Source organism: Elgaria multicarinata, chromosome 5 (genome assembly GCF_023053635.1).
Source record: "Elgaria multicarinata webbii isolate HBS135686 ecotype San Diego chromosome 5, rElgMul1.1.pri, whole genome shotgun sequence".
Lineage (NCBI taxonomy): Eukaryota > Metazoa > Chordata > Lepidosauria > Squamata > Anguidae > Elgaria > Elgaria multicarinata.
The window spans coordinates 67,062,376-67,077,343 of record NC_086175.1 but is presented as its reverse complement, the minus strand read 5'-3'; the positions used below and the strand labels follow the sequence as shown (position 1 = coordinate 67,077,343).

Here is a 14,968-nt window from a genome sequence, read left to right as displayed (position 1 = left end):
ACATATTTTAGCATGCTTCTCCCCCATGGCAGCTACTTCAAAGATTTCATTTTGGCTGCCAACCAATGATTCCTCTGTTTCATTTCACTCAGAATATTCATATGAGGACTTTAAATAAAGTTGAATGTGTACATCTGAAATGCTTTGCATACTTTCCCATGCATTCAAAAAATTACAGGACATCACTATCTCCCACCCCACCCCCCTAAATGTAAAAATACAGATACCACTTTATTTATTTTAAAAAACAACAAATCATATTATTTAGCATTTGCTTGTTACCATAGGGTAATCCTAATTAGAATGGTCTATAGGACTGATGCAAAGAAATAATATTAAGTCCAATAAGTTAATATTGATCTGCAAAGTTCAGTTTTTGGTAAAGATCATTCTACATAGATCTAAGCTTCAGTCTGTAAAGACTAATGCGTGTGGTTGTTCTTTGTTAAATATTTGTGATTATACAGAGTAGTAAATTTTGAAGTGTAGGAATTCATTGTGACAGCCATGCATCATACCAATAGTCATACCCCCAAGGTGAAGATATAGATACACACACACTGTGTGTGTATGTGTGTGTGCTATCATAAAACACATGATATCCAAAACAAACCATTAATAAAATCTCACCATCAGATTTACAGGGCATGGCTGTGATCCTATGCAACTCTACCTGGGTTTATTTCTGACTGCAAAGGTTCAACTTGTAAAAGGCATTGAGATTTAGCAAAGGATCCTCAGTCTGGTGAAATAGAACCTTAAGATATTACTTGCAAATGTAAACAATTTTGAAAAAGTTAGTATTTTAACTGCTATCATAAAATAGGAACTCTGTCAAAGAAAAGGAAAGAAATATCTGCTTGATTATTTTCTTCAATCTCTTACTTCCTCTATGCTAATCTGTAACAATAGCAAAAATTGAAAGCTTTATTATCACCCCATTCACTGGCCTGAGCAGGGAGGGTCCCTCAATTACCCTGGTGTTTGGTAGTTGACATCATTGCTCCTCCTCCAAAAATAGTACTGGAGCTGCACTCACCTGCATTCCTTCTCCACTGAACCACTGATTATATGTAGGTTTCTGAAGGGATGAGGCCTTTATACCACATACACTGTACATCATTACGTGTTTTGAGTTTTTATACTAAAATACAGCTGTTCAGCTTCCTAAGAAAAACAAAAACTATTTTCCTATCAGTCGATCAATATTATGGTGTTAAGGCTGGATTGGAAATAACTGAAGAGCGTTTTAACATAATTCTGCAACTATACAAGAAGTAAACAATGCACAATATTATACAGGTGTAATGGATGTTAAAAGAGTTACATCACAGCACAATGAGATCTATTGTGTAGGCTAGTGACCTCTACAAACAAAAGATCTCTCATAACAGTTAGACCAACATCCTTTCCAGATTGTCACACTGAGAAAAGAAACAGCAGCCCTGCTAGGAAAAATCTGATTATTCCCCATCCCTCATTTACTTTATCAGACATACATACTCAGGCCTCTCCTTGCATTGAGACCAACTGCAATTGCACAGATCACACAACTAATACGTTTATGGGCTATCAAGTCCATATATACTGACAGATTTTATGCATGTCAAAATCCCACATAGAGATTGGTCCTTGAGTATGAAGTGGCCTTGAGTTAAGCCTTATTCAGGCATTCTGAAAGTGGTTAATGTAAATGAGTGAGAGGAAGAACCCTACTTCCCTTCCCTGATATGTTTGTGTTCTCAATCACGTGGTGATCCTCCATGGATGCAGGAGGCTCTCCATGAGCAGAAGGTGGCAGAAATGCATGAGTAGGGGATGGGAGTAGTGTGGCCACTCTCCGCATGCATTTACTTTATCCACTTTCAGAACACCCAGATAAGGCTTTAGACTCTAGCAGGTTATGTTGCAACAGTAAGGAGGCCCTTAGTGAATTGGAGCCACCAAGAGAAGCTTCCACCCAGAGCCCACAGGGAAAACTACTGTTTTACACTCAAGGCTGCTCGATTCTCACAATCCCTTTAGTCTGGCAAGTAGATTACTAAACATATGAGTATTAAAACCTCTGCTGTATATGTTGTATTCTTCCTATTCCTCTGGGTTTTTATGGGGCACAGTTATAATAGCTTTTGTTCTTTTCATACTTGAAGATAGCATGTTAAACACCCTTCACCACCACAAAGCCAGTTTTGTGTAGTGGCTAAAGTGTTGGACTATGAGTTGGGAGATCTGGGTTCTATTCCCCACTCGGCCATGGAAGCCCACTGGGTGACATTGGGCCAGTCACAGACTCTCAGCCCAACCTACCTCACAGGGTTGTTGTTGTGAGGATAACATGGAGAGGAGGAGGATTATGTACGCCACCTTGGGTTCCTTGGAGGAAAAAAGGTGGGATATAAATGTAATAATAATAAAGCATGTGCTTGACCACCTTATGCTTTAGTTGGTAGTCCTGTGAGACCTGATCCAGTAGCAATAGCATAGCATTGAAACTTTACATAATGGAAATGTGAAGATCCTCAGTACCATGGGCTGGGGTGATGGCTATGATCCTGTTCATTTCTCTCTTCTGTTAAAGCCAGGATAGAGATGGGCTACATTGCCTAGGTTGGATGTGTGCTCCAGTAGAAGATCTGGACTTCTTCTGACATTCAAATCCATTCAGTTGAGACTCATTATACAGCTGAAATTGCTCACTAGTTTATAACTAATTATCTTATTGCATAATCCATTTAATGTGTGCATTACATAAATAGAAGCATTACATAAATACAACAATCCTATGTACACTTACCTGGGAGTATGGCCCATTGAACATAGTGGGTTATGTCCAATGTTAGTCCTCCTTAAAGTAGACCCATTGAAATGAATTGGACTTTAATTAGACAAACATTGGATTCAACTCAGTAGAGCATACTTTTGAGAAAACATCCAGAGTATTGCACTGTGGAGCTTTATGCAAAGAGCTTTCATATGTCATTGGACACGGAAGAACAGGGTGATTGTGGCCTTGGTGGAAAGTCCGTCCTTTGTTTAAGAACATCCTTGAAAGGCCTGAAAAGGTGGATAAGATCTGTTAAAACTGTATGTGTAATTGCTTCTTTCTCTGAACAGCAGGTTCTTTTTTGTGTGATTGGTAAAATTCTATGAAGGAGCCCCTGACAGCCACTGCCAGGGGACTATTATGTCCATGCAGTATAGATCATTGCTGGAAGGGACACAAAGCAATACAATAGGCCTCTGTATTGTTGGTGCATGTTGTTCTCCTCTGGACTGTCTTCAATCAGTTGCAGTGATGTGCAGAACTGCAAACTCTCAAGAGAGGTCTAATTTGAATAGAAAAATAGAAAGGCCTTTGGAGACAAGAATCTTTGCATATAAAGATGCTACCTTATGCAAAGCCAGATAAATCTAGGCTAGGTTTGTATCCAATGTTAGTCTAACAAGACCCATTCATTTCAAAGGGTCTACTTTAAACAGGATTAACGTTGGGGAAAACCCAGTGTACTGCCTACCTTGTCTGGTGATAGCTCTTTAGAGTATTAAAAAGAAAACCTATTAAGGAATTACACCTGTTTGGAATAGAGTCACTCCTAAACCGTCCTACACAGAGAGAGAGAGAGAGAGAGAGAGAGAGAGAGAGAGAGAGAGAGAGAGAAATAATACTGTACTGGCAAAAAGTTACTGCCAGTGTAATCCTTATGCTGATGGGACTCAGTACATGGTGGAAACTGGGTGAAATTGGGGGATGATGGGGAACGAATAGATCTTAACAAGAATCCTGTACTAATTCAGTTGTCAGTCTCACCTTGAGATTTCCCCTCTGCTTTTCCTCCTCTCTGCATGCATGTCCATAGCAGATGATAGAACTTCAAATCAGTCAAGATCCCAACATGGCACAATTCAATGATATCCAGTCCAGGAACAGGAGCACAGATCATATACCAACATACACACATGTGCGCTACAGGGCTACATGACTCTGTCTTCATGTCTAGAGTGGGGGCTTTGGTAATGGGGATTTTGGCAATAAGCCACCTGTGCACTGTATTGCTGTGCACACTCATTTAAATGCATGTGTAGCAGAGACAAGATGCATCAAGTATCCTACTTGGGAATTTATCTTATAAACCTTGGAGAAGGAGCCTGAAGACTAACACCAACTCTTATAACTCATGTTAAACATCCAAAATTTGAAAAACATCCTCTTGCTTCCAGTACATCCCACCCATATGCCTTGATCTTCTGCATGAACATCAACTCAAACCAATTTTATAAAGAGCAAGGATGATTAAGAGTCCTGTGGCCCTTTAATGATGAACAAATTTATTCTGACATAAGGTTTCATGGACTCATTGTTTTATTATGATTTTATTAGAATGTAAGCCTATGCGGCAGGGTCTTGCTATTTTATTGTTTTACTCTGTACAGCACCATGTACGTTGATGGCGCTATATAAATAAATAATAATAATAATAATAATGTTAACTAGTCTTTTTTCTTTTAGGGGAATGCAGTTGGGCTTTGTATGTGTGTGTGAAGTATTTAATGCAAAGAAGGATACTTCCTTTCATTAAATACTTTCTGCATTTAACTTCCTTCTGATCTCACTGTTTACAATTCACCACCACCATCACATGTACCTTGCCATCTTTATTTTTGATCATACCCATTTTTGCCTGGAATTTACCTCTGATGTTTCTAATTTTCTGGAAGAGGTCTCTTGTCCTTCCTATTCTATTGTCTTCTTCCACTTCAGCACATTGCTTATCTCTTCTGGCTAACTTCTGGAATTTTGCATTTAATTGGGCATATCACCAAGAACTTGCCACATTTTTTTATTCCAGTGGTGGTGAATCCACAAACTAAAGGCAATAATAAAAATCCACGCACACCCATGCATTCACCCAAGAGAAATGAATAAAAAATAAAAATCCACACGCACCCATAGACACATTCACCCAAGGCAAGTTAAAACACACACTCCACACTTACCTAAGACAAAATAAAATCTCCCCAGACTCCCAGCTCAGAGAAAGGAAAGGGTTTAAACCATTCATTTGGCCTCATCTAAGCTAGCCAGCTGGAGAGCCCACAGAGGGAAAGGATTTTAAATGAATTAACCCCCCACCCCAACATTACAAAAAATGAATCAAAATCAGCAAACAGAAGCAATAATATTTTTTTTAAAAGCTAGAGCATACCAACAGTCTTTCTGCATGCCACACACAAACACACGGCCTAAAAATGGCTGACTTAGGCAGCTGCTGCTTTCTGTACTGTAACCGAGCACACTGCCTGGGCCTCTACAGCAGTTGCTCTGTGTGGTGTGTGCTTGGAGTGAGGTGCTGCCTCCTGGCACACCTGCAAAGACTCTAGCTGATCACTGACCAGGGTAGTTGAAACAGCCAAACTGAACTGTGGCAACTGGGCGCCCTCATGACGCTTCCAATGGGAAGGATCAGAGACATATCTGACTGGCTGCCCCTGTTCCATGAAGCCTGTGCTATTAATTTTTTTAAAACGATACCCAGTTTTGGAGGAGTAAGGCCTCCAGGAAGGAAGCCTTTCTTAAATGTGCTCAGTGTGGTGTAGTGGCTAGAGTGTTGGACTGGGAGTCAGGAGATCTGGGTTCTAGTCCCCACTCGGCCATGAAAACCCACTGGGTGACTCTGGGCCAGTCACAGACTCTCAGCCCAACCTACTGTGAAGATAACATGGAGAGGAGGAGGATTATGTATGCCGCCTTGGGTTCCTTGGAGGAAAAAAGGCAGGATATAAATGTAAAAAATAAACGAATAAATAACAAAACAGCTGCCAGACCACCAAGGGTATTCCTAGTTCTGGCAGTATAGCAGCAGTAGGCATGATGGTGCCTGCATCCTCACCGAGAAATGGAACAGCCAGAAAAAGTCAAGGAGATTGGGACTTTTGTTGCAGGGGCCAAAGGGGATCATTGCCCCACCAGCCCATTCATTGGCACTACGACCATATCTCAAAGTATGATACCTGCACTTCCTTCATTCCACTTACATCTAACTCCCCTAAGAAAAGAGAAAGATGCAGAAAGCACTCAAGCAACCATGGCCTTAGAAATTTCTCACCAGAATATGGACAATACGTGTTGCAGCTTAACGAGGATGCCTTACTCACGAGGGGCCAGAAGCGTCCCTGTACAGAGGACATATGATAAATATTAATGCCAGACTTAAGTGTGTGGTCCATATTTTTTTCAGTACATTTGGGGTGGGTAGAACCCTCCTTGAAGATTAGTAGATTAACTTTGGGAGGAGGGAATGTCACATAAATTTACATTTCAACATAGTGACTAAAAGTATTTTTCTTTTTATATACTGGGTTGGAGGATCCTTGCCACTGCTTCAGGGGATGACTTGGCTCTGCAAAGCAGCCCTGTTGCATTCCTGAGCCAGAATGCCCATGGCAATGACATAACATGAGGATGGAGATTTATTCCTTGGGGCATTCTTGTGACTGGGGAGTGGGGGTGAGGAGAAATGGTGGTCCCATGGGCAACTCAGCCACCTCACTGAAGAGTATACAGTATAGAGATGTGGTGTGACATTTACCCACCCACCCCATTGTTGGCAACCCTCCCTTTTTGGGGGGACAAATGGTTCCACAAAAAGATTAGAGAATTTCACCCAGCTCTACTAAATATGTATTCTACAAGGCAAGATTCCAATGGTCACAAAATGCAGATAATTTTCTACCAAGGAAAGCAATGTGAAGCACAGCTACCTTTGTTGGTACATATCAGGTCCTTCAATTATTGCCACTACTGGCCAAACACCCATGATTCTCTTCTCTCTCTACCTTTTTATGTGGGTGCAGGATATGAGCAGGGCACATGGAGCAGAACAAACAGAAATTACAGATGGCGTTCTAGTGCAACTCCCTACTGTCCACTGCAAACACACAAGCACGACATGAGTGCAACAGCACCCTTCCACCCATGTTCCCCAGTAACTGGTGTACATAGGCATATTGCCTCTGCTACTGGGAGTAGCATATAGCTATCAGGACTAGTAGTCATTGATAGCCTTATGGTGCTGCATACTCTGTCCTCTTAGAGATCCTGTGTCTTGTGAATGGTCATTATAATTACTTTATTTACATCTAAGCTTTAATATTATTATTGTCTGTATTTCTTGCATTTCATTCCTCTCTGAACTTACTGTTAATGCTCCCCTTCAATGTACACCTATGGATGTGCATATATATGCCAACTCATCTGTTGCATCTAACAATGTGGGTTCTTCATTACTGGGGTCATTCCATTAATTTAATGAAATGAACTCTGGTCTACAAAAACTTATGGAATAATAAATGAATGAAGTCTCTAAGTTGCCACAAGAGGTTTTGCTGCAACAGAGTAACTCAACTACCCCTGTTGAAAGTGTGTCTTTCCAGAGCTTCCTAATTTAAACTGGCCCTAAAGCTATTTGCTCCACAGAGAGAAGCATGCAGATAACTATGTTTTCCACCCAAAGGGCAAATATCAGTTACAGGGTGATTATTTAAATAGGAAAATGGCTGGGGGGAAAAGGTTAAATGCCCTTGCCCAGCATTGCAGCCCCAAGCCACATCTGCTTCCCCATATTGTATTACATTTATATCCCTCTTTTTTCCCCTTCAAGGAACCCAAGGCGGCATACATAATCCTCCTCCTCTCCATGTTATCCTCACAACAACCATTTAAAATAAAACCGTGGGAGATCCTGTTCATGAATCCCATGTCATGTCTAGTCTGACCCTTTGAATAGCTGTTAATAGTGTTGTTGCTTTTCCATCATGCCCATAGGGCCTTTGAGATGTACACTCTGCTACATATTTAGGGTTCTATAAATTGTATTGTGGTCTCAAGATATTCTCTCATGAAGTCAATAGAGTAGCACGGGGGATGCTGCTTGTGAAAATACAACAATGCCTGAAATGGTTCTCATAGTTTCCACTGGATAAAAAAGATAAAGAAAACAGAATTTGGTACAAATGAAAAAAAGCCTGCTACCAGCCATCAGAGCTCAGCCAATAAAAATGTACTGTTTAAAGCATTTTGAATTCTGCCTGTCTTTCCTAGCGATCAACATAGCCAGCATCTCTCCAAAATTAGATCAGCAAAAAGGATGCTGTAGTCCTGGGGGTTGAAACAAAGGGTGTTGCAGAGCACCTTATGTAGATGCTGAAAAGAAACAAAGGAGCACTGACCGATTTCAGAAGGCAATGGCGTTTTAGTGTGCCTCCATATGAAAGCTATGCTCTGTGCCTCCTGGTTCTCTAATGACCCAACCAATTTGGACTGTCAACTGTGTTTTTTTCGCGGGGGGGGGGGCGGGGGAGAAGGCTCCGACGCCTTTCAACAGCATCTTGCCAAGCAGCAAGTCGGTAGTTGAAGCTTTTCTCATCGCTGCATCTGCATGCCCGGGTACAGCTTCATCGGTCTTATTGTTGCTGGTGACGCAGCTGTTAAATGACGAGAGCGAGAAAACTAGCTGGCCACCCTACCAAGAACACAAGCCCGTCTGTTGCTAAAAGGAAGACGACGTGCATTGCATAACCCGTTGTGGCAGAGTCGGGCAGTATATTCTGTATGCAGGAGCTCTTTCCCCCGCACGATGGCAGAGGCTGCGCGCAGGAAGCCAGGTTGCTGCACAATGAGAGGCGCAATCCTACGCATGTTTATAGTGAAGCAAGTCCTAAACTCCAGGCATCTTCCAGCCGGCTATGCTGGCTGGGAGTGCTAGGACGTTTTTCTGTCTAAGCATACCTAGGATTGCTCACTTAGCAGCAATTCTACTAAACTGACTTACTAAGGAGTAAGTCCCACTACATGTAAATAAATGTAATAATAATAATAACAATAATAATAATAATAATAATGTAGTGAATAATCATTGGCTGTTGCACTCCCACCCGACACAGACAAAGGTAGGTCCTCATTGTGTCCTCGAAAATAGCTACTGCTATAATCCAGCCTGTTCTGCGGGAAGAAATGCGTTTTCTATTAAATCCTGACATGGAAAAGGAACAGAAAACCCCTACGACAGAAGAAAAATCAGGTCCTAAATCGAACCGAACTCAGAGCCACACGACACGTCACGCGTCGAAGAGACTCAATGGACAGGCAAGCACTACTTCCTCTTCGGCACGTCCAAGTACCCGGATGCCAGGACTACATTACCCATCAGGCCTTCTAAAAGGCTGCGCTTCTCGCTTTCCGTCCCGGCCGGAAGGACTTGTTGGCGCCGTGACCTCGTGAGCTTCCTTCTTTCCGAGCTAGGCCCCGACTGAGGTAAGACAATCGGAGGGGCTCGGGAGCATCCATCTCCATCGGGGCGAATGCGGTCCGCCGCCGACCACCCCTGGGCTCCATCGGCCTTCTTCTTCGCTTCCCAGATTTTTTGGGGGTGGGCAGGAGAAGCAGTTCTCGGGTGATTTCGGTCTGTCGAGCCGGTTTCTTCCCGTGGCGGTGTGAGCCCGGGCTCCTTCAGCTGTCGAGGCCACGAGCAGTGGGATGCGTCAGATAGAAGACTAAAATGAAGGGATGGATGGGGGGGGGCGGGGGAGCTTTGCTTTAATTTTAGTAATAGAGCGGCCATCCAATTTGTTCTCATTCCCTTCAGTGTCTTGTAGCAATTAAAGTCCAGTGTGTGAAGTTTCCATCTTGTTTTGTGGATTAATCATGAGACTTGAACTTTGAAACTCAGGTTATTGTAATCTGTTTTATTCCATTTTCTAAAGTTGCAGATGTTTTTAGCTTAACCCGTATATTAAGAATCTATTGGATCAGAAAGCAAGCTGGGTTGCAACATACTTATTAAAAGTCTTTCAAAATAATAATAATAGGTTTCTACCCTCCAATATGTTGTATGATACCATGAAAAAGTAAATAAGTTTCCATGCAAACAACAACACAATAATAGTTGCAATCTAACTCTCCACAGTTTAAAAAACTGTACAGGTTTTTGAGAACCCATAAATAATGCATCAGACTGAGAAGAAAACTATGTATTATCAAGGTTCTACTCCAGTCACTGACAATGGAGGTATGGGATGAGAAAAACAAAATTGCAGTGATTGAAATACATGTGATACAGAAATTGACATATTAGATATAGCGACTGTTTAAACAGAATGATGGATGGCATGGTGAACTAAACTGCAGCCAAGACTAATTTGCTACATTACAACAATCATTAAAGAATCCTACCCTAAAAAATGCATCTGAAATAAATGTGCTTGTAACTGTTTTCCAGTACACAATGGGCCGTGTAATCAGAGGTCAAAGAAAAGGTGCGGGGTCCGTGTTCAGAGCCCATGTGAAACACAGAAAGGGTGCAGCAAAGCTTAGAGCTGTCGACTTTGCTGAAAGACATGGCTACATCAAGGGCATTGTAAAGGTAAGTACCAGGTTCTGGTGATATTATGCTTCAGTATATTTTGGTAGTTTCTTGTAGCCCCATGAGTTACTATCCAGGATAGCTACAGTTAAGAAATATGGAACTTTTTTTTAGAAACAAGAAATGTTAAGTAGATCCCAACAGGGAGCTCTGAAAAATATTTCTAGCTTGTTTAAGAGCAAGAGAAATGTAGGCTTCCATTAAAAAGGGATGGCTGGGTTGAGAAGACTTGAGAGTTATATTAAGGGGTGACAGTATACATTGAAAGCAAAATTAGGTAGATAAATAGGTGAATCCATAGCTCTATTAAGGATTGTATATATTTAAAAATTGTTCTTGTTCAAACCAATCAAATATATGCCTCCCTGCTATGTGGATGTTTAAATATGTGGAAATTACTTGCCTCATCAGTTCTAGGGGCATGCAATATTACCTGGTATGGTTAAAGGGACCATACAACTCCTCTGTTAAAACAGCTTCATTGGCTTCTGGTCTGTTTCCGGGCACAATTCAGAGTGCTGGTTATCACCTATAAACCCTCTATGGCTCGGGTCCAGGTTATCTGAAAGACCGTGCTCTGAGGTCTTCTGGGGAGGCCTTTCTCTCAGTCCCACCAACTTCCCAGGCATGCCTGATGTGTACGCGGGAGAGGGCCTTCTGGGTAGTTGCTCCAAGGCTCTGGAACTCCCTTCCCAGGGAGGCTAGGCTGGCTCCCTCTGTACTACACTTTCGGAGGCAGGCAAAAATGTTTTTGTTTCAGCAGGCTTTTGGAACTACTCTGGACCTGTGTTAATGTATTAGATTCCCCCCCCCCTTTTTTTAATCCGTTACAGTTTAAAAAAAAATTTAACACATTTTTACTTTAAGTTTAATTTATTTTAACTTTTGTAAATTTATATTTATATGTTTTAATTGTACATGTTTTAATCTTGTAAACCACCTTGAGTCCCAGTACTGGGGAAAAGGCGGGTTATAAATAATAATAATAATAATACCCATGTTGTCATCTCAAATTTCTGGCCTTTTGATCTGGCAGACATGCAAGTAAATTGGCAAGACTGCTAATTACATATTTGAAACCATAAGATTCTTAAGTTGCATTATATTTCAATAGGATATTATTCATGATCCTGGTCGAGGAGCTCCTCTTGCCAAAGTTGTTTTCCGTGATCCCTACAGATTTAAGAAGCGAACAGAATTGTTCATCGCAGCTGAGGGCATTCATACTGGTCAATTTGTTTATTGTGGCAAGAAGGGTGAGTAAAGTCAATAAGCAATCATGCACGTTTCTTAAAAATAGTTAAATAGCTTGTAAATGTAGATTTTGAGTGAGAGACTGTGGTCGAGAGTGATACTGCTGCTTCATATGTACAAATAAATCTCTTTTAGCTCAGCTCAACATTGGCAATGTACTGCCTGTTGGTACTATGCCAGAAGGCACCATTATTTGCTGTCTTGAAGAGAAACCTGGTGATCGTGGTAAACTAGCCCGTGCTTCTGGAAACTATGCCACAGTTATCTCCCACAATCCTGAAACCAAAAAAACCAGGGTGAAACTGCCTTCTGGATCCAAGAAAGTGATCTCCTCTGCAAACAGAGCAGTTGTTGGTAAGTGTTATCTAAAATGTATGCCAGACTCTTCAAGTCTCATAAGCTAAGAGTATTTAGTTACGAGTTTTGGAACAAGACATTATAGTATGTGCACAGTCTAGATTGTAGAGGTGGTCTGGTGCTTTCAGATGTTTGAAAACAGATCATTTGTACAATAACTAGGTACTGTACATAAACCAAAAAGGACTCTAGTGGCATCTTAAAGACTACTAAATTTATTATGGCATAAGCTTTCATGGACTAGGAGAACCTATTTCAGCACATGCATAAAGTGTTATCCTCCGTCGCATTTGATGGAGTCAGCTCTAGTCTATGAAAGCTTGTACCACAATAAATCTTTCAGCCTTTGAGGTGTTACATGACTTTGTGTTTTCTGCAAAAGGCTAATATGGCTAGCCCTGTGTAATTTGTTGTCAAATTACTCATAGGCACTTGAGAACATAGAATTCATTCTTTTAAAAAATGCCACTCTGTACAAATTGTGTGTCATTGTTTAATACGTTGCTACTACAGTAACATTTAAGAAGTCTGATCACAGCTAAACTAAATTTTGGGTTACGTTCCAGGAAAAGTGAAGGATAAATAGCACTTTTAGATACGGAGTGAGCAAAGAGCAGCTTCACAGAATGTGGATAGAACTAATTGAATATAAATGTGGGGACCCAAATACTTGAAGGACCACCTCTTTCCTTTCCATACTATCCTTATGCATTAAGAACTTCAGAAAAAGCCCAGAGTAACCATCACTGGGAGAATGCACTGCATTTATAAAACAAAGTGCCTTCTCTGTGGTAGCACCTTGATTTTGGTGTGTACTCCCAAAGAGGATATGACTAGTGCTGACGTTTTCTTTTTGGCTCTGAATTAAAATGTTCCTTTTTACCCAAACTTTTTAACATTTAATATATATTTTTAAATTTTTGTTTTGGTTTGCCTTGCTGGTTGAAGTTTTTTTTCTTTTTAATTTTTAATTGTATAGTTTTTATATTGGATTTGTTTTCTTTAAAATGTTGTGTACATCACCTTATCCCTAGAGGATGGCTGGCTTATATTTTTTTAAAAATAAATCAGCCACAAGATTTAAAGCACTTGTCTACCTTAATAGTATAGCTTGCTTTTGATGGACGGGGTGTTTATTCCTGAACTTTAGATCCTTCTATACATGTTGCATCTAGAGGTTTTCATATAATACTTACATGATATCTAAGACTGTGAAGGATTCAATTGTATTAAGTTGAATTGTATAGACAATATGAAAGCATTTTCTAGGAATTCAATACACTACCTGGATGTCTATAGCATAGATATGCATTCAGTGTCCACAGCCAAGAGCGTAAACTGAATTCTTATTTGACTTTGAGAAGCAAGTAAATTGAAGGTTTTGAATTAGTTAAATCAGGGGTGGACAAATTTGGAAAGACTGGGGGGTGGATTTCTGCCCACTGGCAGCTGTACTTCACCAACCCCTTTAATTGTTTTAATACATTATATGTCCAGAAAGCATGATTTTGCATTAGAACAAAGTGAAAATGCAGCTGTTTCCTTGGCATTGCCAAAATTCAGTGGTGATTTGGGGGTATAAAGACTGGAGAGTCACATATGGCTCATGTGTTACCCATCCCTGAATTAAATTATGAATTGGGAAACTCAACTGCTATAGCTAGTGCTGATCATTAGGAAAGCTTACAGACAGCTGTAGTTGATCACATTTTATATTGGCATTTCAGCATTTAATTCCTACCTCAGTGTGTGCGTGTGTGTGTGTTTTAAAGAAAAATCCTTTAAAACTTCCAGGTATTGTTGCTGGTGGTGGTCGTATTGACAAACCTATCTTGAAGGCTGGACGGGCTTACCACAAATACAAGGCAAAGAGAAACTGCTGGCCACGTGTCCGTGGTGTAGCTATGAATGTAAGTAATTCTTACACATACCATTCTGATTTAGCATCCGCTGCTTGTTTATTACAGTCATGTACTGCCTTTCTGCCAAAGCGCTCGAGGCTGTTTACAGTTTTAAATTGCAATTCATTATTTTTAAAGACATTGTACAAAAGGAAAATGGAATGGGGAAGGAATGGGAAAGAAGCAAATTTAACTATGGACTCCTTCCTATTGTGGCCGAGATGCAGAACACAGTTCTGGGAGGAGAGGAGCTAAAGGGAAGTGGTCATGCTGGGGTGTCTCTCTTCTTCAGATGGGGCCGGGTGAAATGGGTGCTTATGGAAACAGTGGTCAAGAAATAACGTTAGGTCTTATCCCAACAGTTTGCACAATTTCCTGAATGACCTCAAATCAGGCATTTAATCATTAAAGCAAACAAAGTGTCCTCAGGCTTCCCTGTCTTCAATGCCATGACTACATGATCTTAACTTTATAGCTGGTGTTTGTTTTTGAGGTTCTGCCTTGCAGAGCTAGTTCCTTTTTGTATTTGAAATTGTTTCCTGTCCTGCCTTTGACTCTGGTTACTGCTGTTCTTCCCACAGCCTGTTGAACATCCCTTTGGTGGTGGTAACCATCAGCACATTGGTAAACCTTCAACCATCAGGAGAGATGCTCCAGCTGGTCGCAAGGTTGGTCTCATTGCAGCCCGGCGTACTGGCAGACTGCGTGGAACAAAGACTGTGCAGGAGAAGGAGAACTAAATCTTCTGTTCAGTATATTCATAAAGAAATAAATACCATCTTTTGTGTAAACTGGTAAAATTGTGTGGGAGAACTCTTCTTTTTAGTTATAATAGCATGTCAAGGCATTTTATTCATTTTTACAAAAGGTCTTGAAACTAGCTTAGAACACAGGCCATACAAACCCACAGCTTACCAAACTTCGTTCCTGGTTCACACAGATGCCTTTCTATCCTTTGCTAAATAATATGGGGATAGGAATACTGCTCCCCATGCTAGATTAATACCAAAATAGAAACGTGGGTTTGGAATTGTTCTG

The 14,968-nt window shown here is 40.8% G+C and overlaps 1 protein-coding gene across 1 annotated transcript; it reads left to right on the top strand.

Moving 5' to 3' along the window:
- The first annotated feature begins 9,227 nt into the window (after positions 1-9,227).
- On the top strand, positions 9,228-14,730 carry RPL8 (ribosomal protein L8). Its single transcript, XM_063126533.1, has 6 exons — positions 9,228-9,310; positions 10,275-10,418; positions 11,533-11,674; positions 11,808-12,026; positions 13,824-13,939; positions 14,512-14,730. The coding sequence occupies exons 2-6, from the start codon at positions 10,281-10,283 to the stop codon at positions 14,668-14,670; spliced, it is 774 nt and encodes a 257-aa protein (XP_062982603.1). The 5' UTR covers positions 9,228-9,310; positions 10,275-10,280; the 3' UTR covers positions 14,671-14,730.
- The last annotated feature ends 238 nt before the right edge of the window (positions 14,731-14,968 follow it).